The 23,214-nt window shown below is 39.8% G+C and overlaps 1 protein-coding gene across 18 annotated transcripts in view; it reads left to right on the top strand.

The window, feature by feature from the left end:
* The window catches only part of GRIP1 (glutamate receptor interacting protein 1), a 333,614-nt gene that overhangs the window by 192,204 nt on the left and 118,196 nt on the right, over positions 1-23,214 (top strand). The window contains exon 1 of one of the 18 annotated variants that reach the window (XM_083399407.1): positions 5,448-5,942. The exons of 15 other annotated variants lie outside the window; for them this stretch is intronic. In XM_083399407.1, the coding sequence (XP_083255533.1) occupies positions 5,888-5,942 (55 nt within the window). In that variant the 5' untranslated portion in view covers positions 5,448-5,887. Of the gene's footprint in view, positions 1-5,447; positions 5,943-23,214 lie in introns of those variants that run through there. 2 more of the 18 variants (XM_083399408.1, XM_083399410.1) reach the window with 2 other exon arrangements.

Raw genomic sequence — 23,214 nt, 5'->3', positions numbered from 1 at the left:
GTTACCTCTGCCCTAGAATATGGTCCCAAAATCTTTTGCAGAGAGCACAGACTCCAACAGGAGCATGCCTTGGGCAAACAAATCATGATGAAAAGGCAGGAAGTTGTAAAAGCACTGTGCTAACGTATTGTTTTTTAGTGGGAGAATGAGAACCTAGAAGTGGTCATATCGAGAACTAGGGTACACCAGTGCCATGACCACCACCACCACCATTTTCTTTTTTAGCCTTTTAGAGAAGAGAGCAGCAGGAGAAATGTAGACATAATACAGGTGCACTTTTGTTGTTAAAATAAAAGGTGAGTCAACTGAAAAGGTTGACAGCTACTGTTCTACTTCTAACACATGGTGGGTGAGAAACTATACCACCTTTAAGGGGTACCACCCCGCAATTTTTTTGCATAAGTGTTGCTTTCCAGGCAGTGTTTAACCAATGCTTGAGCAGAGGTGTGCAGTAGCAAGCTCACGTTTAGAGCCAGGAACATTGCTTCATAACAGTAGTTCACTTTGCCTCCTGTTCTGTAGCAAAATCTATTTTTAAAAGGTTATTTAATTTTTAGCAAAGATGGTTTAAAAATATTTTGCAGCTAATAACATTCAATGTCCCTATAAAACAAGCAGCCAATGGCAGTTTACAGTAGTAACAATGTTATATGAAGGTACACACACGACACTATATTAAAACACTCTCACTAAAACAGATCTCTTAACTCATCAAACCTTGATATTCTCCCTAGGGCTTATAAATAAGCTATGAAACAAAATGTGATTCGATTCTCCTTACATAACTCGTAATTTAGAGCATCTTCACATGGCTTGTAACAAAGCAGTGGAGGAAAAGCACAACTGAATTGTGCGTACTGCCCTTGGGGAAGGGCTGTAGCTCAGTGGTAGAGTTGCATGCAGAAGATTCCGGATTCAATCCCTGGAATTTCCAGATTGGCTTAGGAGCGCTTTCTGCTTTAAACTTTAGGGAGCTGCTGCCAATCAGTGTACTGAGCTAGGTGGACCAAAGAGGTGTTCATTTTAAGTTTCCTGTGTCCATTTTCAGTTTCCTGTACTTTGATTTCTTCTTGAAATTAAAACTTTCACGGAGAAGGATGCTCTGCTCTGTTCCTATAAGCAATGCCTCTTCTGTCAGCAATACAGCTCTGTGGACTTAGCCTCTTCTCATGCTAACTAGTAAGAATTTGCATTTGTTAGGTTTGGCTGCTAATCTCCCACATGATCCTGGCATTATCCTGACTCCCACTTGTGAACTTGGTACTCACACTCTCAACTGGGTCATCATTATTAAAAGCATTATTCCAGGATTCACCACAGTGTCTTAACATGGATCAGGTTACATCATTCAGAAATCACAGCAGAACTCCAGGATACATAGCTAGTTATAAGCTAAGTCATTTCCCCAATACCTTGACATGCCCCCTTGGCTCCCACTTTGAAGAGCAAGGTGGGCACAGCCATTTACATAGGCAACTTCTCAAACCACACTCCTACAAGTAGGCTTGGTCTTCTGGTGCCATTGCCATGTCCTTTTTGCAGGAAGCAGGCTCACTATCCTTAGGCACCTCTCTGGAGGAAGGGAGCACTTCACTGGCTGGAGACAAGCCAAGTGGCTCAAGCATAGTAGTTGAGCCACCTGATGTCATATCCAATAGCAACCCACTGAGCCCCTCTTCTGCATGTAGATCAGCATTTCCCAAAGTGCTAAGGGCTTCCTCGGGATCCAATTCTGTGCTCTCATTCCATCCCCCCTTCCTCATCTGACTAGCCCTACCAAGACATTTCCACAGGGCTCGTGACAAACTTTTCCTTAACTGTATTCAACACTAGCTACAGTTTGAACAAGATTAGTAACTACAGTTGTTTAAAAATGGAAGCAAAAACTTCCACCCAAGGAGGAGAGGGGAGAATGTGAGCCTGAAACTCACCCATACTTACCCCTTATTCCTAAACTGGCTACAGAGCCTAGGACTTGCCGATCAGAAGGTCAGCGGTTCGAATCCCCATGACGGGGTGAGCTCCCGTTGCTCGGTCCCTGCTCCTGCCAACCTAGCAGTTCAAAAGCACATCAAAGTGCAAGTAGATAAATAGGTACCGCTCTGGCGGGAAGGTAAATGGTGTTTCCGTGTGCTGCTCTGGTTTGCCAGAAGCGGCTGGCCACATGACCCGGAAGCTGTACGCTGGCTACCTCAGCCAATAAAGCGAGATGAGCACCGCAACCCCAGAGTTGGCCACGACTGGACCTAATGGTCAGGGGTCCCTTTACCTTTTCCTAAATGTTGTCAATGCATATAGGATAACGAGTCAACTCGCATCCTTCAGGAAGCAACATATTTTTTCTATGTTATGGGAAGCTGGGTAGTACTGAATTTTTTTTTAGTATGCTAGAGGAAGTAATTGCAATTACGTGCAATAGTATTATGTGCAGGTTTAGTTTTATGTGAACAGCTTCTCAGGCACTCTGAACTTTTTCCTGGATAATACATTTAAACCACCATGACATTTGAATGATGATGCAGCTCAGCAAAATGTGAAGAAGTGGGAATTTATTAGATGAGTTAAACAACAAATATGTAGTAACTGTCATAAAAGACCTGAGTAAAGAAAAATATCCACATGAAGGAAAGTACTTAAGGAGCATACTTAAGCATCAGCTAAATATGATTTACTGCTTGCCCGAACTAGATCCTTTAAAACAAAAAATCAAGAGAAGCAATACTGTAAATTATTGCCCTCTAACATAAGTAAAGCCATGGGGAAAGCCAAAATATGATGAAACTAGGAGTACTAGTAAGAGCTATGAGAACCCTTCTATTACTTTATTATATAGTATTATGGAGAGGTGCCTCACACATTAGTTTTTTCCCCTTAGCTGTGACCTATTTCTTCTTTTTCCTAACCCCTTTATTACCAATACCATTTATACCTATTTATCTACTTGCACTGACATGCTTTCAAACTGCTAGGTAGGCAGGAGCTGGGACAGAGCAAAGGAGCTCACCCTGTTGTGTGGATTCGAACCGCCAAACCTCTGATTGGCAAGCCCAAGAGGCTCAGTGGTTTAGACCACAGCGCCACCCACATCCTATAGCCATTGTTGGACCAGATGTAGGATGAGGAGTCATTCCAAGCATAATGCAATATGAAAAGGCGACGCCCCTTTCTTTTTCATCTGTTTCTGACAATTGTCAGGCATGTCTTCATACCCTCAAAAGCTTAACTGCTAAAATGCATGTTATTGAAGTTTGTTCAGAACTGTTGTTTTTAACCATTTTTTTCATTGAGAATAATAATAATAATAATAATAATAATAATAATAATAATAAATTTTATTTATACCCCGCCCTCCCCAGCCAAAGCTGGGCTCAGGGCGGCTAACAACAATAAAAACAATCCAACATTCTAAAAACTTTCACCATAAAATCAATCAGAAACAAATTGATGGCAACCAGCAAGCAGGACCCTGTGCAGATTGCCAGAGGAGGGGGTCAGGCTGCACCCTGACCAAAGGCCTGGTGGAACAGCTCTATCTTACAGGCCCTGCGGAAAGATGTCAAGTCCCGCAGGGCCCTAGTCTCTTGTGACAGAGCGTTCCACCAGATTGGTGCCACAGCCGAGAAAGCTCTGGCTCTAGTTGAGGGATTCCATGGAATCCCAAGCCCCTTTACTCAAAGTAGAGAGAGAGTATGTGTGTAAAAGCTGGTAATAATTAATTACATAGGGTAAAGGACCTGAGTTCATAAAATTTCACAGTACCCTTGCAGGACCTTCATGGATTCCAGATGTTGACAAACTGTGTAGAAGAGTCAGTGGGAACCATTGCATTTGTGCTCCAACATCTGCACTAGCTCCCCATTGAGTTGTGCTTTAGCTGGAAAGTCCTAAACAGCTGAGCTCTCTCTTCTCTGAACAGGGATGGGTGGATCAATCTATTCTTGTGTGTGCTCATTGTATGTACTCATTCATACCTTTATTCTGTCCTATTTCTCCATCAATTTTAAAAAATAAAATAAAATACAAATTTTCTTGTATTTGAATACATATTTTTAACACATTTTATCTCAAAGTAAACATTTTGTCCTAATATAAGCACCAGTACACATTTAGTCCAACTATAAGCATTTGTAAATACTGTTTGGTACATTATTGAGAGTTGGGAACTGCATCACAAAGCAGGTGGGAAATCAAAGGGTAGAATCATAGAATCATAGAATCATAGAGTTGGAAGAGACCACAAGGGCCATCGAGTCCAACCCCCTGCCAAGCAGGAAACACCATCAGAGCACTCCTGACATCATAGAATCATAGAGTTGGAAGAGTTGGAAGAGAATCATAGAATCATAGAGTTGGAAGAGCTCTGTTCCAATTTACTCATTGCTTTGGGAGGTGCAGTTCAGATCTGTTTGAATGGAAATAAGTTAAGACTGAATTCCTCAATCATCACTATCTCTGAGATAATCTGAAAAAGCTGCATTGGCTATTCTGATGCTCCGCCAAATTTCGACAACTTGTAGACTGGAGTTATTTGGTGGTGATCTCCCACTATTGATCTACTTTGACCCTAGAAATTCTTCAAAGTCCAAACCTATTTCAAAAGAAAACCAATATTTCTTTAGTTGGGGTTGTCTCTTTCCTGCCATGTTTGACCATTTAAGGGTGTGAGGTTTATCCATAATAATACACATTTAAAATAGTAATCTGCCATGACCTAGAGTCTTTTAAATTTCCACATCTTGTTTAAAAAAAAATAGATAAAAAGGCTAAAAAGCATTACTGTACCCAAGCAATCCCCCAAACATGATAAAGGAGATCTCAAGTCAGTCTTTGAAGTTTTATATCCAGATATTTCTAGACTTTTTTTTTTAACCACAAGAAGAGTGTTAGGTTGGTCTGCAAGGGTTAGAAAAGCTGTCATTACCACCGTTCCACCTCATTATTTTGTGAATGAAGTGTAAATGGGCAAGTTAATTTGCTTAGCTTTGATAAGAGGCTGTAAAATACTTTGATAAATTGAGTAATATAGAGCCATGTGTTGTATTTGGTAAGATTATGGTGGATTATTTATGAAAGGCTAAGGATAAATGCGTCCACCTAGTGAGAGCTTATGTTTCATTCTCCTTCCAGAGGCACCCTGACTCACAGTGTGTTGTCTGTGTAGCATCATTATGCTTCGCGATTGTACCTACTTGGAAAACTGCCTGTTCTCCTGCTGCTGTATGGCTTGTGGGTCTCTCTCTCTCTCTCTCTCTCTTCCTCCCTCCCCCTCATTCTCAGCAGGGCATCCTTTCACACCGAAATCATTTTTAAATTGGGGTGGGGAACCCGCGGCTATTTGAAATTTTGCCATTTGTAATAAAGGAGGCTGATGATTATGCATTTTCCCGTGTTATTGTTCAGCGAGCAATGCCGGGAGAGAGTTAAAATATCTGAAGGATTTGAGGAGGGGGAGCGAGAGCGGGAGGAGGGAAAATCCCCTGATTGTGCTGAAATGCATGGTCCTTTGCCTGGAACAGAAACTGAAGCTCACTAGCACAGTATAGGACTCTGGGAGGCTGGTAACCTAGCTGCGTTCAGTTATCTTTGCCGGGATCTTACACTATTTGATGCTTTGCAGCTGTTAAGAGAAATATTGCTTCTTCTTCTTCTTTTTAAGCCATTGATCTGGTGCTGCAAGCAGTGGCGGTAGTAGTACTAGTACTGAATGACACAGCTTTGCTAGATGACATGGAGCTGATCTCTGCATCAGCCAAGAAGAATTAAGCTTTGTCACTCCCCGCTGGGACTATCTTTCTTCTGGTATGCGCGTGAGGAATTCATATGCTTCTGCTGCAGCCACCAAAGCAGAGCCTTGAGTATACTTTGCCACGGAAGGCAGTAAGCAAGAATGATAGCTGTCTCTTTTAAATGCCGTTGTCAAATTCTGAGGAGACTTACTAAAGGTATTGTGTTTTTTCTTATTGTTCCTTCCGTGCCTGTATTGCAGCATTCCGTACCACACAGCCTAATGGTTTTACTTTCAAATATGACTGCCTCTTTTTGTAATTTATTGGCAGACAACAAAGAAGAACTCTCTGTATAACACACACACACACACACACACACACACACACGTATAGCTAAAAGGCTTGGATGCCCCCCGCCGCTCTCACATTACACCATGATGCTGCTTAGTGATTTTTGGATGATTTCATTGCTCGAAAGGAGATAATTTGTTTTCAGGCAAAGTGCTAAAGTTATTATGGGATATTATTGGTTTGCATTCCTGTTAATTGGTCGGCAGAAGTATTGCCCGTGTCACGCTGTGCTGTATATTAGGAAAAGCTGCTGATAAGAAAATTCTGGACCTGAACTAAAGGTGATGTTATTCACATTGTTGCCATGTTGGCATCCTAGCATGTTCTCTCTGAAAGATGATGAAGGGTTTTTTTTTCACCCCCCTGTGCTAAATTGTCTGACAGCTTCGGAACCAAAGATTATGTTGACATTTATAAAATGAATATTGCTATTGCTAAATGGGAGTATAGATTCACTGGAGGGTTTTGTTTGATTGATAATGTTATACTTCTTAGTTGTATTTCTTAAACTTGAGACAAAATCCTGCATTTTTTGCTACATAACTTTAAAATGCTATTAAACCTTATTAGTGGAATTTCAAAAACAGTTGCCCTTACACATTCCACTGTATAACACATTGTCTTTCATGCTGTTGCTGTTTTAATCTCATTATTATAAATGTTTGCACAATTTCTGTTTAAAAACAGTATTGCCACTTTGGGAAGTGTTGGTGAGAGAGATAGTAACACCTTAGCTTATTGTGCCTGGAAGCAAATGAAGGCGGGTAGGTTATACAATTGATATATGAAAGCTTTGTGAAACATAAAATTACTACTACCATGTTCAATAGCAGTAGACTTGCAAAAGTGCTAATGAACTTGTCAGGAATGTCTTGGTTTGGAAAATTGGTTTTCTTTCATTAATCAGTTATACAGTTTATAATTAGTATTTAATGTTGGCTCATCAGATATGTAGGTGGTTTTAGAGAAACTCTTGCCATGGTAAAAAGAAAGAAAGAAAGAAAATAGCTTGTTACAGAGGACTGCTGTAGTTCAACTACTTGATAATATAAGTGGAGTGGCTATTAATTGAACGGGTCAAACCTATACATGTCTACTTAAAAATATGTTCCACTGAATTCAATGGGGATCACTTCCAGGTACCTGGCAGTAAACACTGTTGAATACAAGGAGACTTTTGAGTAAACATGCATAGGATTGCACTGAAAACAACAGATTAAGCATGCAATCCTAGAAACACACTTATTAGAAAATAAGATCTATTGAATTCCCTGGGCCTTGGGTTTCTTATTTGGGTGCACATATTAAGTTCACGAATCTCTTCAGATTTGTTGTGTTTGGTTTCTACTACATGTAAACTAATTTATTTCAGTACAGTAAATACCTTCTTGTGGAAATTATTTAACCAAATATGTGCAGCCAAATTCTAAACATGTTTACTCAAGACAAATTATTTTACTTAAGTGAACTTGGCTTTTGTATGAGAAAAGTTTGGGTCAACTTGCCTGTTAATGTTGTGTGGCTTAAGTACAAGTTCCTCAGGAACTATTGGTCTTTCCTATTATTTCTGTAACTTGTCAGGACACAATAATATTAAATTATCTTCACCTCCTAGTAAGGCTTGCATGGAACCACTGATCAACTGTCTTGAGCACACTGTTGTTCATTCTTGTTGATTATTGCTGCTGTTAACAATCTCTATCTGAAAATGGTGATATTGGCATTCCTCCTTGCTATTTGCCAATATGCCAGGCTGCAATCCTACTTCCTTAATGTACATACTTAATTACATTTGTAGGTTTAATTATTCTGATTCCTCAACTAGTCAATAAACAGTATGCCTGAGTTTTGATTGCTGTCTCTTTTTCAAGTTGCAAGAGAAAGACCTCATATTTTCAATACAAAATTTAAATAATGTTATATTGACCTTTTTATGTTTCCTCTAAAGACAATATCAATAAAAGCTCATTGCCTGTGTTAATTCAAAGACAGTATTATTTAACTCAAGTGATGGATAGGTCATAGAAAATTCTTACTTTTATATATTTTTATTGTTGATGCTTTTATTGTTAAATCGCTTTGGAATACTTTATGGGAAGCAATTCATCAATGAAATAAAAAGAATATCTGTAAAAGATGAAAACTTACTATAGTAGAGGTAGATAAATAGAGTTTAACAATCAGGATTGCATCACATCAGAAACACACAATGAGCTTATGGGCTGCAAGTAATTTTACTATCATTATGTGCAGATTTAATGTATAATACAAGTTTGCAATAATACATCTCAAACACATGGACACATGGAGTGAGAAACAGGGTCAAGTGGCAAAAGGCACCAGCTACCCCCACACTATTGCTCAATGATTCCCTTATTAATGATGTCTCACAACTGAAGAATGCTAAGATGTGCACTTAGACTTTCAGAAAACTGAAAATAAATAAAAGTGAGGTTTCAGTGCATGGCTCTTTGTTTCTGATCTGTTAGCATTGTATTGATGTGTGTGTGTGTGTGTGTGTATGTGTGTGTGTGTGTGTGTGTGTTCAAACCTGCTTTCATGTGAGCTGAAAACACTTCCCCCCTGAATCACTGAAATCAATGGACTTGAGTAACTTGGTTTTCAATTGTGTCTAGCCTGAATATGATTTAGTTGGATTCCACCCCTGGTCTTTACTTGGGGTTAAACAGATGGTAGCAGCATATTTGTTTTCATATCATCTTGAAAATGAGTAAAGCACCCATTTGACTTTGCTAGAAATGATGGGCTTATTTGACTCCAATTAAAAAAATTAATGATTAATTTTTAAATATCCTTTCTGGATCCCACAGCTTTTTGTGCGTGGTTGGCATGCTCATGCCCATTACATATTTCTGTATACCCAATATGTGCTCATAAACCATCTCACATAAACTGCCTTAAGCATCTTAGCCTGTTGAGTTCTTTCCATGAGATCAAGGTATAAAAATCCCAAATAAGCAGATCACAACAATGATTAATGCCACAGAGGCGATCGCTGATTCTTTATAAGCAATATGTCTGAATTACCTTAATTATGTTTGCCTTGATTTCTGGGAATTTGAACAATATACTAGAAGAGTTATTAATTTAAGGGATAAATGTTGTTCTTTCTCTTATGGCAGCAGATTTGCTTAAAAAGAACATACTTCAGAGTAAAGGATGCGGTCATCTCTTTTCTCCATTTCCCCCACCCAGCAATGTTCAATGTGTCCAAGAAGGTGCTCAGTGCATTGAAATATGTTTGAGAAGATGATTCTCCTAAAAGGTGAGGTGTTGGGCTATCTTTCTAGAAAGAGAGGTGCCAGAACTCAACATGAAGCCTCCCTTGTTCTATTATAATGGCAATGGCACCCACCTGAGAGGTGCTGGAACTCAGTTCTGGTGAGTTCTGTATGAAAAAGGAAAAAAAGCCCTGAGTAGGTGGATTGTTGCATTTATACTTTGGAAGACAAAGGGAAGGTGGGATGGTGTGTAGGTTGTTTCAGCTGATAAAATTACTTAGTAATAGTTTTTGGTCTGCTTGATAATGATAAAACATCATAGATACTTAACCCAGATGTCTTGGGAAAATGATAGAACAGCAAAAAGAGTAGATGAAATATTTACCATTTCAAACTATTTGCTTAAGAATGCTACAAGTGCTGATGAAGAACAATAAATGTTTTGTCAGCCACAACTTGTGGGGTTGGTGGTTTCTTCCTTGTGGAGAATGGGATTTGATATTACAACCTAGCGGTTGCTTAAATTATTTGTTTTGCTGGGGTAAAGACCACTTGATTCCATTTCTGATTTGTTCACAGATTGTGCAAGGAACAAGTCAATGGTGGAAGCGAGTCAACAGCTGATGGTAAAACTGTGAAGGGCTCTAGGCTCACTTTCCTTTCATTTTGGGATAGGTGGTCATGTAAACAAAAGCTGCTTTCCCTCCTATTGCTAAGGTGGCTGGAGTGCACAGTTGTTTGCTGCTGATCTGTGACTGACAAAATACAGGTGGCTGAGTTTCCAAGTTTACTGAAGATTTGATATTGCTGGATTTTCTTTCCCATCTGAAAACGCAAAGTATGCATACAGTGAATAATGTATTGAGTATCTCCCAGTGTTCCCAAGAAAAAGCTCGCTGTGGCCACAGAATATTCCTCATAGCAGTAGTGCACTGTGCACAGCTTGGTGAGGTGCTTAATCTTTTTTTCTTGGGTCATTTTTCTCTTTAACCCCCACCCAGCTGCTTTTTGCTAGGTCCCTGCATGTTTTCCCCATGGGAAGCAGAGCAACTTGCAGGAGTGGATTTAAATTTGAGAAATGGACTAAGGGGAAAGGGGTTAAGCTCTCTTTCTCCCATACTGGTGTTTTTCAAAATTTGGTGTATTCAAAATCCTGTAAAACAAGAGAGGACCAGAATAATGTCTATAATGTGGTTGTGCACTAACTTTGTGCTGAAAGGTGCCATGCAAAATAAATGTGTTGCAGTGAGCAAATAAATAGTCTAGGTATAAAATGCTAAGCTTTATTAAATTTGTAAGAAAGATCAAACTGAAGTACCAAGTGAAAGTTGAACCAGCTTGCTATTGCTGAAGGTTACCATATACTCATTTTGACCAAGAAGTACAATATTATTGCAAGGTTAGTAAATGAGCTGCTACACTAGACAGGAATCTAGGAGGCTGCCTTATACCAAGTCAGATCTTTGGGATATCTACTCATTACTCTCTACACTGTTTGTCAGTGGCTCTCCAGAATTTCAGACACAGTACCCTACCTGGAGAAGCCACAAATTGAACCTGAGACGTTCTTCAAGTAAACAGATGCTCTACTATTGAGCTGTGGTCCTTCTCCAACAGACCAACATTGTCTGAAATTGTCCAGAGCTTTGGTTTTGATGTAAATGCAGATGTAGCGTTTTCTTTCCCCATGTTTTCATTTTTGAAGCTGTATCTGTAAAGACTAGCTCTCTGCCTGGCTAACTGTCTTCTGTGCTGCACCCAAACGATGATGAGGATTGAAATTGAGACATTCTAATTAGTGTCAGAAGTATATGTGGCCATATGAAATTGTGCCTTTTAGAAAATGAAATTCATTTTCATAGTTCTGTGTAAAATCATAGAATGTCTGTCAGTTTATTCTGAATCAACTCATTCTAATTTCATGCATGGATATAAGCCTATTGACTGCAAGCAGAGAATATTGGTTCAAGAGTCTAAACATAGCATAAAATCATCTATGTTGACCTATGAAGGGCTTTTGCTGTTCTCTGATAAAATAGGTGTGGGCCAAAACTGTCATAAAAAGGGTAGAACAGGGGAATTATACAGCCATTTTCCTTGGACATGAAAAAGATTATAAAGCATATTGAAGGCAACTAGAGCTAAATCTTATGCACTGGGCACATTGCAACTTCTTTATTCTACATATACACCTTTCCCCCAAGTTGTCATAATATGCCAACCTACATTTAGAACATGTTATACCTTCAGGCAGAATGTAGAACAGCAGCATTCTTTAACTGCTGTCTTCAAATAGTAGCCCTGTTCAGGTGTCATGCTAATCCATAGGTTAGTGTTACAGGAAGCCTCAGGCTCAAGTCTCAGGCTCAAGCCTCAGGCTCAAGTCTTCCCTTTTTCTCTTTCTTCCATATCCTGTTCTGCAATGAGGAGCAGAGCCAGAGTTCCTTTTGGGAAAACTCATTCGGTAGAATCTTTGCAGGCAAGTCCTATTAGGCAAACTGCAGTAGCAGAGTATCATCCAGTTAAATCACAGCAGACAAAATCACTTCCAGTAACATCACAGTAAGTAGAGGCATGCTAGGAGACTGTAGCAAAGAAGCTCAGGCAGGCCAGATCAGAACTCTGGACAGCTCCCATTGGCTGGCACTTTTCCTTCATTGAAAGTTTTAGGAAGACATTGCCTTAGCAGGGAGCTGAAAGGCAGACAAGGCCTTTTCTTCATTGGCCATGTCTCCTCTGCACACTTTTCATCATTTGTCACCTGTGAGCTTTGAAGAAATCAAGGTGCTGCTGAGGACTTGTCCTCCGAGTATGAGGAAGGTTGGATGCGGGGCTGTTGGCAACAGGTTTAGACCCCAGTGGAAGACAAGGGCTGCCTAGCCCAGACAGACCAACTAAAATGTTTACATGGTATATAAAGTGTGATCTCATTTTTATGTTAATAATAAATATGATTTTATTCATACTTGTTGATAATATTAAGATCCTAATGAGTAATATAATAAATATAAGCACCCACACAATAGTTGCTGAACTAACAATACACATTAAATATTAAACTTATATGTACAACACAACACAATCAGTGCTCAAAACTCCCATTTTGCGACAGGGAATTTCATTAGCGTGAGCAATTTCTGAGTTCTGGGTGCAGCACTGTGCCTAAGATTTCAGATTAAAACTGCAGAGTGGAAGGAAAGGATGACCTTTTTCTGCCTCCCCACTTCCAGTTACTCTCTGAAAACTAGAGAAGAAACCCTCTTAATAATATTAGGGGGGTGGGCAGGGGAAGGACTAGACCATGTGAAAAATGAACATAATCTTTTAGCTGCAGTTCATTCATTTTCAGCTTTGTTATGAAAAAGTGCACCTAGACATTCCATTGTTGTGCCCATAACCTAGGTTTAAGGTACCATTTAGCTCCTGGCTTTCATATCTCAGTGTCTTATACTGAACGCAATGCATATCACCCAACAACTTGGTTATGTTTGCATGGTGTTCACTTATACAAATGTGACTGTGCCTGATAATATGAGATGGCAATGTCATACTGTCAAAGTGCAGAAGTGAAAACTTGTATAGAGTCAGAAATGCTCTGTTCACAGCACAAGTCTGAAAGCTGTTATATATTTCGTTAAGGATTGCATTAAACATTTGCAAGATAGTTGGAATTGTGAATTTGGTTTGTTTAGCCTGGTAAAGAGGAGACCAAGAGGAGATATGATAGTCAGCTTCAAATATATAAAGGGCTGCCACATGGAGGATAGAGTAAGCTTGTTTTCTCCTGTTCTGGAGGCTAGAACCTGAACCAATGGATTTGAATTACAAGAAAGGAGATTCCGACTAAACACCAGGAAGAACTTTCTGACAGTAGAGATGTTTGACAGTGGAATAGACTCCCATGAGAGGTGGAGGACTCTCCTTCTTTGAAAGTTTTTAAGTAGAGATCTGTCAGGGATGTTTTTTTTTTGAGATTGCAGGAGGTTGGCAGGGATGACCCTTGAAGTCCCTTCCAAGTCTACGATTCTATGATTCTGTGATTCCATACTATATAGAGGAAAGCATGATGTGAGGATGTGGCTTATAAAAGACAGAGGAAGCAACTGACAGAACTCAGGCTGCAAGGTTCCCTTTCATGAATAGTATCTTAGAATCTTAGAACTGTAGAGTTGGAAGGGACCAAAAAGGTAATCTACTCCAACTCCCCGCAGTGCAGGAATCTTTTGAACCCATGGCTTGAACCCATGACTGAAGTTAAGAGTCTCATGCTCTACCAACTGAGCTATCATACAGAGAAGCATTTTTTCCTAAATGTGATCAAAGTATTCCTTTAAACAAACAAACAAACAAAAAAGGCTGTGTTGGAAATGACTAAGACTGATTAAGCATACTAAATCTGTGTCTTCTATTGTTCACAGAAAATCCTAAATAACAATTGCAACAGAAAAACTCTCCTAAGAAAATTAGTCTCTTTGTGTTCATACAGCTGTCAGACTGCTGGTTTTAAAGCTTTGATACTGCAATTTCTTGAAGTTAAAGGTATTTGATTGCAAGTGGTCAACATACTTAAATATTTAAAATGCCAGTCATGAAATACATGACATACACACTTTAAAATACATACTGATCTTTTCTGATGATAAAAGCAAGAATTCTTAAGTTTTGCTTCAGAATCTGTGACTAACATTTCTAACAAACTACAAGCAGCTACTTTTAAATTATTTAAACCAAAGGTTTTCTGCGGGGTGTTGCGCATAGCTTCAGCGCTGAATACAAACAATAAGCTCAGCAGAAGTCTTTGAACTCTGGTCTTTGATCTCTCTGAACTCTTGTCCTGGGGACTTTCTATCTCAAGGAATTTCACTTTGCTTCTTTTTATCACATTACTCCTTTATTATTATAATGAGCTCATTAACATTTTGAAAATCCACAATGAACTTTTGTCTGGGTTGTGAAATCTTCCCTGTGCATATGCACACATCAGAAGAATTTATTGCATTTTTCTGTTTCTTAAGAGAAAGATTCTGGTTCTTTTGTCCTATCCTCACTGGACTCATGAATAAACAGAAGACTTGCAAGCAGCAGCACCAATAGGGAAGCAACTGGAGCAATGTCCAGGGCCCTTCCAGTGTCCAAACAAGCAGAATTCACAGCAACGGTGAGGGGAGAGGCAAGGTCACAGCAGTCCATGGCCAGGTTTGTCATAGGCAGGCAATCCAGTAGCAGACAGGGCACAGAACTGGTACATAGACATGGTGCTAGCAGCTCTTCCAGCCCAGCACTTGGGCTTTTGAGTAGGAGCTGCTGGAACCACACTCCCACCTCAGCTGACTCCCCAGAGGTCTCCTTGAGAAGAGGGCCTTCATCTCAAGGAGACCTTTACTCCAGTTGTCTTCTTGCCCCATTTCAGGCACTTCTCCAGATGGGCCCTCAGGTTTTACCCATTTGGCCTCAATGTCAGAACCTGATTTCACCCAGGATGTGAACAGCTCCTCCTGAAGATCTTGGCTGCTCATCCCCAAGTGGAACCTTTTGAGGACTCCCTCAGCTTGTATATGAAATCCCCCCTTCCACGGCTGATTGAATTACAAATAGGCATGGCTCAGTAATAAACCCTGTCTAAAGAGTTTTATTGGGATCAGATTTTGTGGCATGTGTTTGTTTCTCGCTTGTTGCACACTCCCCTTTTCTTCACATTCAGACTGTGATAAAAATTTGCAATTGGAAAAGCAATCTGATTCTTTCCCCAGATTGGGCATCCATTTCCATTTGACCATGGCACTTTTGAACTTGACCAAGCCTTCATCTTTTAAGAACATCCCGGTGTGAGCAACATATCCAAGGCTTTGAAAACACACCACCTTGGTGAATCCCTTAACAAGGGATTTCTTTGAAGAATGGTTGTTTTCAACATAAAAATATTGTGATGCTATGTATCCTCAGAAACCCAAATATTGTCAGCATATGGGAGTCACACTACGACACAAACTAGCTCAATAGAGTGGAAAACAAAGTCATGATAGATGGCATTTCACTTGTCTACAGCAATGAAGACCCAAAACGACCTGTTGATTACAACATCTCACATTACTTATTGGAAAGAAGTTTAAAAGTCAAAGTTGGTAGAACGTTCAGACCTGGTAACAACAACAACTACTACTACTACTACTACTACTACTACTACTATTACTTATTTGGACCCCACCATCTGACTTTCTTTTAGACATGTTGACAGTTGTTGAATCTCTTGATCTAATTTTTGTTCTCCTCATTTGGAAAACATAGACAGAAAGAAACCAAAGACGGTGAATTAACAAGGTTAAACTGCTTAATTGTTGCTTGCTTTACTGCATTTTTTATTTATTTGTTTACTTTGTTCATGGAGAATATTGAGGTAAATGTTTTAGAAATAAGAAGGAATATCATTGGCATGTCTCTTACTTCAGTGACTTAAGCGTGTATGATGTTGATGCCATGGAGAAATGATGGATGGCTTTAATCTAGTTGAAGGAGAAAATGGACCAGAGTCTTGTTTTCTTATTATAGCCCACAGAATTTTTATTCAGAAGTTGCAGGGCTGGTGGATTTTTGCACATCAGCATTAAGTGCTAGGTATTTTTTCTTTTCCTTCTGCTGCAGCTTAAAAAAAAAAGAAATTGTAATTTGTGCTTAAAGGTCACAAACAGATGAGTTGTTTTTAACTACTTGCGTTAATTGTCTTTGTATAATATAAGCATAGTGAAGTGAATCTTAACTTTCTGTAATGCTTTCACACAAAATGTCAACTTCAAAATTAAATGCTCTGGTGTTAATTACCATCACAGGAGTTACCATGTTGAATGAGAAAATTTCTTTGGATGTGTAAATAATAATGTAAACAGTACAAAGTAATGGGGTGTGGAAAATAATATCATAGAAAGCAGGAAAGGAAGGATTAAGTGGGTCAAACATTGCAGAGATAAAATACTTGGAAAGTGTTGCCGGCACACTCAAGGGAAGTCAGGAGACAGGATATCAATAAACTAACGGTTATTTTGCAAATTAACACAACCAAGATTTACTCCTTCCAAATGCCTTTGTAGAATGGTGTATCTTCAGCAGCCTCTCAAAAATGAGACCAGTGTTTATGCCAGGTGCACTTATAGGGGTAGTTCATTCAGAGATAGACACTATCACAAAGAGGTAGTAAGAGATCAATCTCTTAGACTCCAAGTCTGATGACAGTCTACCCTAAGTTGCACAGAAAGTTGAAGCTAAACGTTGGCACCACCACCATCAATTTAAAACTAGGCAACATCTATCACAGCATCTCAACAGTTGCTAAAACAGGCAGGGAAATCATTCAAGTGGTTGAGGGGGTGAGCTCGGGGAGCAGTGCTCTAGACACATTGACTTTCATGGTTTAATAATGCTGGTGGTAAGAACTCTAGATAATATCATAGAATCATAGAATTAGAATCATAGAGTTGGAAGAGACCACAAGGGCCATCGAGTCCAACCCCCTGCCAAGCAGGAAACACCATCAGAGCACTCCTGAGATATGGTTGTCAAGCCTCTGCTTAAAGACCTCCAAAGAAGGAGACTCCACCACACTCCTTGGCAGCAAATTCCACTGTCGAACAGCTCTTACTGTCAGGAAGTTCTTCCTAATGTTTAGGTGGAATCTTCTTTCTTGTAGTTTGGATCCATTGTTCCGTGTCCGCTTCTCTGGAGCAGCAGAAAACAACCTTTCTCCCTCCTCTATGTAACATCCTTTTATATATTTGAACATGGCTATCATATCACCCCTTAACCTCCTCTTCTCCAGGCTAAACATGCCCAGCTCCCTTAGCCGTTCCTCATAAGGCATCATTTCCAGGCCTTTGACCATTTTGGCCATTAGTTCATATATGAGCAAGGACAAGAACTGACCATGTTTAGCTGCTTCATATATACCAGGTTCTTCTTTCTGTATGGAAAAATCTTCCATATAGGAAATAATATGCAACTCAACGTGTGATGATTGCTTGCGTGTGTGTTTGCTGCTGAGATTAGCTAGGGATTCAAAATGCATGTATGCAGAGGAAGGCAAGGCAATCCTAGGGTTTGTGCCTGAAAGCATTTATTTGGAAGTGTCAAATGTGAGAGGAGATAAACCAAGCTGAGAAAACATGATATGTATATGCTTCAAAGCTACCACTTAACGTCCCAAGTTCCAAAACGTTATGGCTATTGTCAGTAATCATCTCTTGACAGGTTTCAGTTGTTGATGACACGCTGACGGTGTAACAAACTATGTATAAATTGGTACTATGCAGATCCAATTTGCATCGTAGGCAAGTGAATAGAGGGGAAAATGAAATTGTCATGATAATGTTATTTATTACTTCTAAATGACAAAATGTTGAGTTCTGAAGTTGTATATTTACACATATCAGGAGTCACCATCCTTTTCTGGGCCAATGAACACATTGGAATTTTGAGGAAGTGCCTTCCATGTTAGTCAGAAAGTGGTGGCTGTGGGGGTGTGACAAAACACAAAACTGCAGCTGTGGGGGCCTGGCATAACACAAATTGGATATCCCATGTAAAAGAGAAAGGGTGTGCCTCCTACCCTAAGTATAAATAAAAGCAACCACCTCTGTACTTGCTCGCAGAGAAAAGCTCTCTGCACCTCTCCTCTGTTCAGACATGAATAAAAGGGAATGTCCATTCCTATACAGAGCAATGGTTCATGGTGGCTTTATTCGTTTTAATGCCAGTCTTTAATTTATCTGAAAGGGTGTCATAGTTGAAGGTGGCTTTTCTGCTGTTTAATGAGAACATGGTTGCAGGTGTGTGTGTGCGTGTGTGTATACGCACACACAAAACAAAAGCATTTTAGAATGGTAACATGCGAGCCACTTTGGGGCTTATAGAATCCATGTCTCTATGATTCTGTGCTGAAAAGCCTACTGTGTTAGAATGATACTGTTTTTACGCCTGCATTTTCTCCTCATTGCTTATGATTGCCAGCAATCTGAGTTAATATAAAGGTGTTCCTTCTCAAATAACCTGTGGTTTTTGAGGAACTTCTGGAAGTGCAGATGTGCATGGAGATGCATTCTCCGATTGAGATGCACCTTGATCTTAAAACACGTTTACTACATGAAACTGAGGCCTGTTGATTTGAATACATCTGTGTTGATTTCAGTATAGCACTTACTTCTTCAGAACATTTTGACTGATTGACTTAAATTCTTGGTGCTGATTGCCCGGTTCTAGTTATCGCATTTATTACTATGGAAATTTCAGCATATAACATTCAATGCCATTTTACCTTTGGGCCAACGTTTGCTTTGCTCACCTCACTGTCCTCTTCAGGAAGTGGCTAGGGAAGTTTTGCTTTTCATCAAATCATATGTTTAGAATAGACTTGCTACCTGCTGGAGGAATGAAGCCACCTATTATAATGATCTAGTGGTCTTTATTATTTTCTGACCCAGCATTATTTCTCTCTCACACAGCCCACATTGTGGCGTCCAAAAATGTTAAGATATTTTCCCGCCTCTTGTGTGTTCATACTTGGCCTTTATGCCTGGCTGGTATTACTGGTGTAGACAAGACCTTTAACTGTCTTTCTGAATTAATCATTTTATTAGCTCTGAACTTTAGCATTGTGCATATTCTCCTGAGAGTAGTCCCTACCAGGTGGCCCATGTAATTTCTATAAATATTGCTCATCTACTTAACATTCTACATGGGCAGAATTGTCATATGCACTAAACACTGAGCGACTCTAATGCGCTCCATATTAATATGATATTGCTTGTGGATGAGTGACCCTAAAGAAAGAACAATAAATTGTTATGGAATAATATTAATATATTCCATATACCTTTGGAAACAGCCTCATCAATATATATTTTTTAATTTAATACTCTAAAAGATACAGAAAAATTCTAGTAGTCTATAGCAGCAAGAATATTCATGATGATTTGGTATCTTGGAGGCAAACTTATTTTATTGTGCAATGAGCTCTTATAGGCAACAGCCTACTTCATCAAATGTATGAAGTGGAAAATCGAGAAAGTGGTGTTTTTTTTTAATAGGATGAGATGGTAATCTGAACAAATCTGAACATTTAAATGTCAATTCTCATCTTACATTGTACGGAAAACCTTTTCACAGAATTAAAGTTAAATAAAGTGTGACAGTTGATCAAGATTAATCACTAGCTATAACCAGAAAACAGCTTTGTCTTCTAATACAATAAAATTTAACTCGGAGAGAAACACAGATGTTCCCCTTTTAAAACAAAGTGAAATGAAACATCAGATCATTTCATATATAGTTGAAAGTCTGAACCATGGCATACAGATAAGTGATTTGTATTTTGTTTGAAGGTTGCAGTGACCTTTTCAAGCTCCTAAAAGAAACTATTGTTTAGTTCTTTTGTATTTCTGCTAGTGTGCATCCTGTTGAACCTTCTTTCAGACTCCACAAAAGAGCTAGTAATGTAACAGGTTTAACAGGGTTGTATACAGCTTCAGACACAGGTTTGCCGTGAGAGTCCCAGTCTAGTGAAAAAAGAGGATGGGGAGAGTCTGGGCTGCACTTAACGGACAGTAAACACAGTGCCTGGAAGCAACTCAAGTGAAACAGAGATTTCAGCTTTTATTTATTGGATATATAAGGCTAAGGTTACGGGACGCGGGTGGCGCTGTGGGTAAAACCTCAGCGCCTAGGGCTTGCCGATCGCATGGTCGGCAGTTCGAATCCCCATGGCGTGGTGAGCTCCCGTCTTTTGGTCCCAGCTCCTGCCCACCTAGCAGTTCGAAAGCACCCCTAAGTGCAAGTAGATAAATAGGTACCGCTTTATAGCGGGAAGGTAAACGGTGTTTCCGTGTGCTGCTCTGGTGCCGGCTCGCCAGAGCAGCGATGTCACGCTGGCCATGTGACCCGGAAGTGTCTCCGGACAGCGCTGGCCCCCAGCCTCTTAAGTGAGATGGGCGTACAACCCTAGAGTCGGTCACGACTGGCCCGTACGGGCAGGGGTACCTTTACCTTTGCCTTTTAAGGCTAAGGTACTCACTTTGAGGATTTTTCCTGTGTGTCTCATAATCTTGTGATACTTTAATACCATCTTCCAAAATGTGGTGCCACTAGGTGTTGCTGAACATTAGCTCTCATTAGTCTCAGCCAGCATGGCTAATGGACAGGGGTGATGAGAGTTGTAGTTCAACACCTTGAGGGCACCATGTTGGAATATGTTTATTTGAAGCATAAACTCTCAAACAGCTCAGATTTTCATCTGCTAATATTCTAGCTTTCCTTATTTCGGAGAGAAGTAAATGCTTACAAATGGTTTTTAATATTGCAGAATTTGCCCATGGCCATGGGATAAGGCAAGGTCACACACAAGTACACAGATGTTTAATAATTTGCAATAATGGAAGGCAGACTTCCTTGGTGCTACTAAGTCCCAACATTTCCTCAGCACTATAGAAGCTGCTATACCATCTGATCTAGGGATGGGGAACCTGAGAGTCATTCCTATCATCCCTGACCACTGGCCTTGCTTACTGGGACTGATGGGAGTTGGAGTCCTCCAGATGTAATTGGACTTTTGGTTCACCACCCCTGGTCTACTCCAAGGTATTGGACAAAGGATTTCTCCTACCTGTTATCGACACTGCTTTCAACTAGAGGAGATCTTCTGCATGTTTTATTTGTTAGGTTGTTGTGTTTTGTTTTTTGTTTTTGCATAGTGTGGTCCTATACCTTTTTGCTGCTCGTCCCTTTAGAGCTAGAGTTGCATATCTCAAACACAAATGAGTAAAGGAGGGTGAAGATTCAAACACACGGTATTCCAAAGATGTATTCGGTTCATGTGGCCATTTAATACAAAGGGATATCTTGTTATAAAATTGGCAATGAGCCGATGGGTGCCAACTGATATGTATTGTATACCTTTTCCTCTTTTTCGTTGTAAGTCGCTTGGAGACCCTTGGGTGATGAGCAACTAGTAAGTCTAATAAATGAAATGAAAATGAAAAACTGAGCTCAACACAGTCAAAGAACTACATGTTGATCTGTGCTATGAAGTGATTGAAAAGGCAAGTAACTTAGATACATCAACTAGGCTTGAATTATTCATCATCCTCTGAATGTCAAATCAGGAATTAGGTAGACTGCATTTACAGTAAACAAGCAGCAACACCACAATGATGTGCTGACCATGCACTTCTGCGAGTATGACCTAGCTTACATAGAGCTATCAAGAATGCTGTTGATCTTTAACACTACAGAGGAGTGATTTAGTCTAAATCATGACTGCAAGGATACTTGCGAGCCCAGGCACGGGACAGGCAAAAAAAAAAAAGACACAGGACATCAATATTGGGTTAAAATAGGCCACTCTTTTCCATTACAGATTGAACAAAGTAGGCTTGGGCAAAGGCGTTAGGTATGTATGCAGAATCAACTGGATTAAGGGTCACTCTATGACATATATGAAATCAGGACAATCCTATCAGGATTGCCATTTGGTGGCTCATCAGCTCCTGTGTAGACTTCCAGACAGAGACACCACCTCCTGGACCCCTTTAGTGGGGTACCCAATTGACTAAGGATCCAGCCCAGCGCCTTAACCACCAAGAAGTTGTTAACAATTGCTATGAGGCAGGCAAGAACTCCCCAGGCACAGCCTGAATTAATAAGAAATAAGCAGACCTGACTGAAGACCTGAGCAGCCAGCCCACTACCACAGCCATGCTGTCCTGTACACCCCTGACCATCAAATGCAAATAGCAAGTAGTCCATTCTTTGTTGTCAAAGCAAGAATTTCCAGTAGATGGGGCTCCAAATACACATGTGCACACATGTTATAGTATCTAGGCAGCTGTTCCCAGGTCGGTGCCCTTTGGTGCAGCTGCAGCAACATGTGAAGTCGCATCCCTCCCCTGATGTGCAACCAGAGACTTCTCCAGCCTCTGCTTCTGCCTCTGATTCTGGACTGCCCCCTGCTACAGACTTCCTGCTCACTAAATCCTGTTATCTCTTCAGCTTCTGACACCTCCTCCTCCCATCTGCTCCCTCTTCACCCTATGACCACTCATCGTCATCCCACCACCAATCCCTTGGCTCTGAGCCTTCTTCCTTTGGGGGTTCCTCAGCTGGTGCCTCCCACCACTCATCTGCATCCAGCCAGTCCATGACATGTACACAGTACCATTGTCCATGACAATTATAATGTAAATGTAGGGCAGGAGGAATTCTATAGAAAGACATTGTGACTGTATACTATAGAAACCTCCTTATAATGACAGAAATACATAAAAACCAATTATAGAGAGAAACTATCAAGGAGATGTGCAAACAAACATAACAATGAGATACAAGCGGTATAGTGAATTCCAAAATTCACCTTTCATGGTGTAGTATGGAAAATTCAATGTAAATGACACAACTAAAATGGTTAGAAGCCATGTGTAGGACTAGCTAATAATACATTAAACCAAGCTTTTTCAATATATTTTCTTATATGATTTAAAAGGAAACCCAACATTGTAGTTAGCATTTGCCCAAGGCCTTAAGAACTTGCATTCCGAGACACACAGCAAAATATTACCTTCATTTCTGTTTAAATTAAAACTATAAAACAAGTAACTGTGAACCTTTAAAATATTTTTCATAAAGAAATGATCTAAGAATTTTGCACATAGCAATCTGCACGGTGGAGCTGCTACAGGGAATGTTGCATATTACTTTCAGATGCAGCCTTAATAATGATTTAAATAATTCACAGTGTCATGAAGAAGCTAAATGCTTTGTGATGAGAAAGAGTTTTATGGGTTTTATAAGACAGAATGTAATCATGTTGTGTACACTTAATTTCTCATATACAGAATTGATAAAAGTTCTCTTTGTGTTTT

This window comes from Podarcis tiliguerta (assembly GCF_965153285.1).
Source record: "Podarcis tiliguerta genome assembly, chromosome: 10".
NCBI classification, from domain to species: domain Eukaryota; kingdom Metazoa; phylum Chordata; class Lepidosauria; order Squamata; family Lacertidae; genus Podarcis; species Podarcis tiliguerta.
This window is presented reverse-complemented; position numbering and strand designations above follow the sequence as displayed.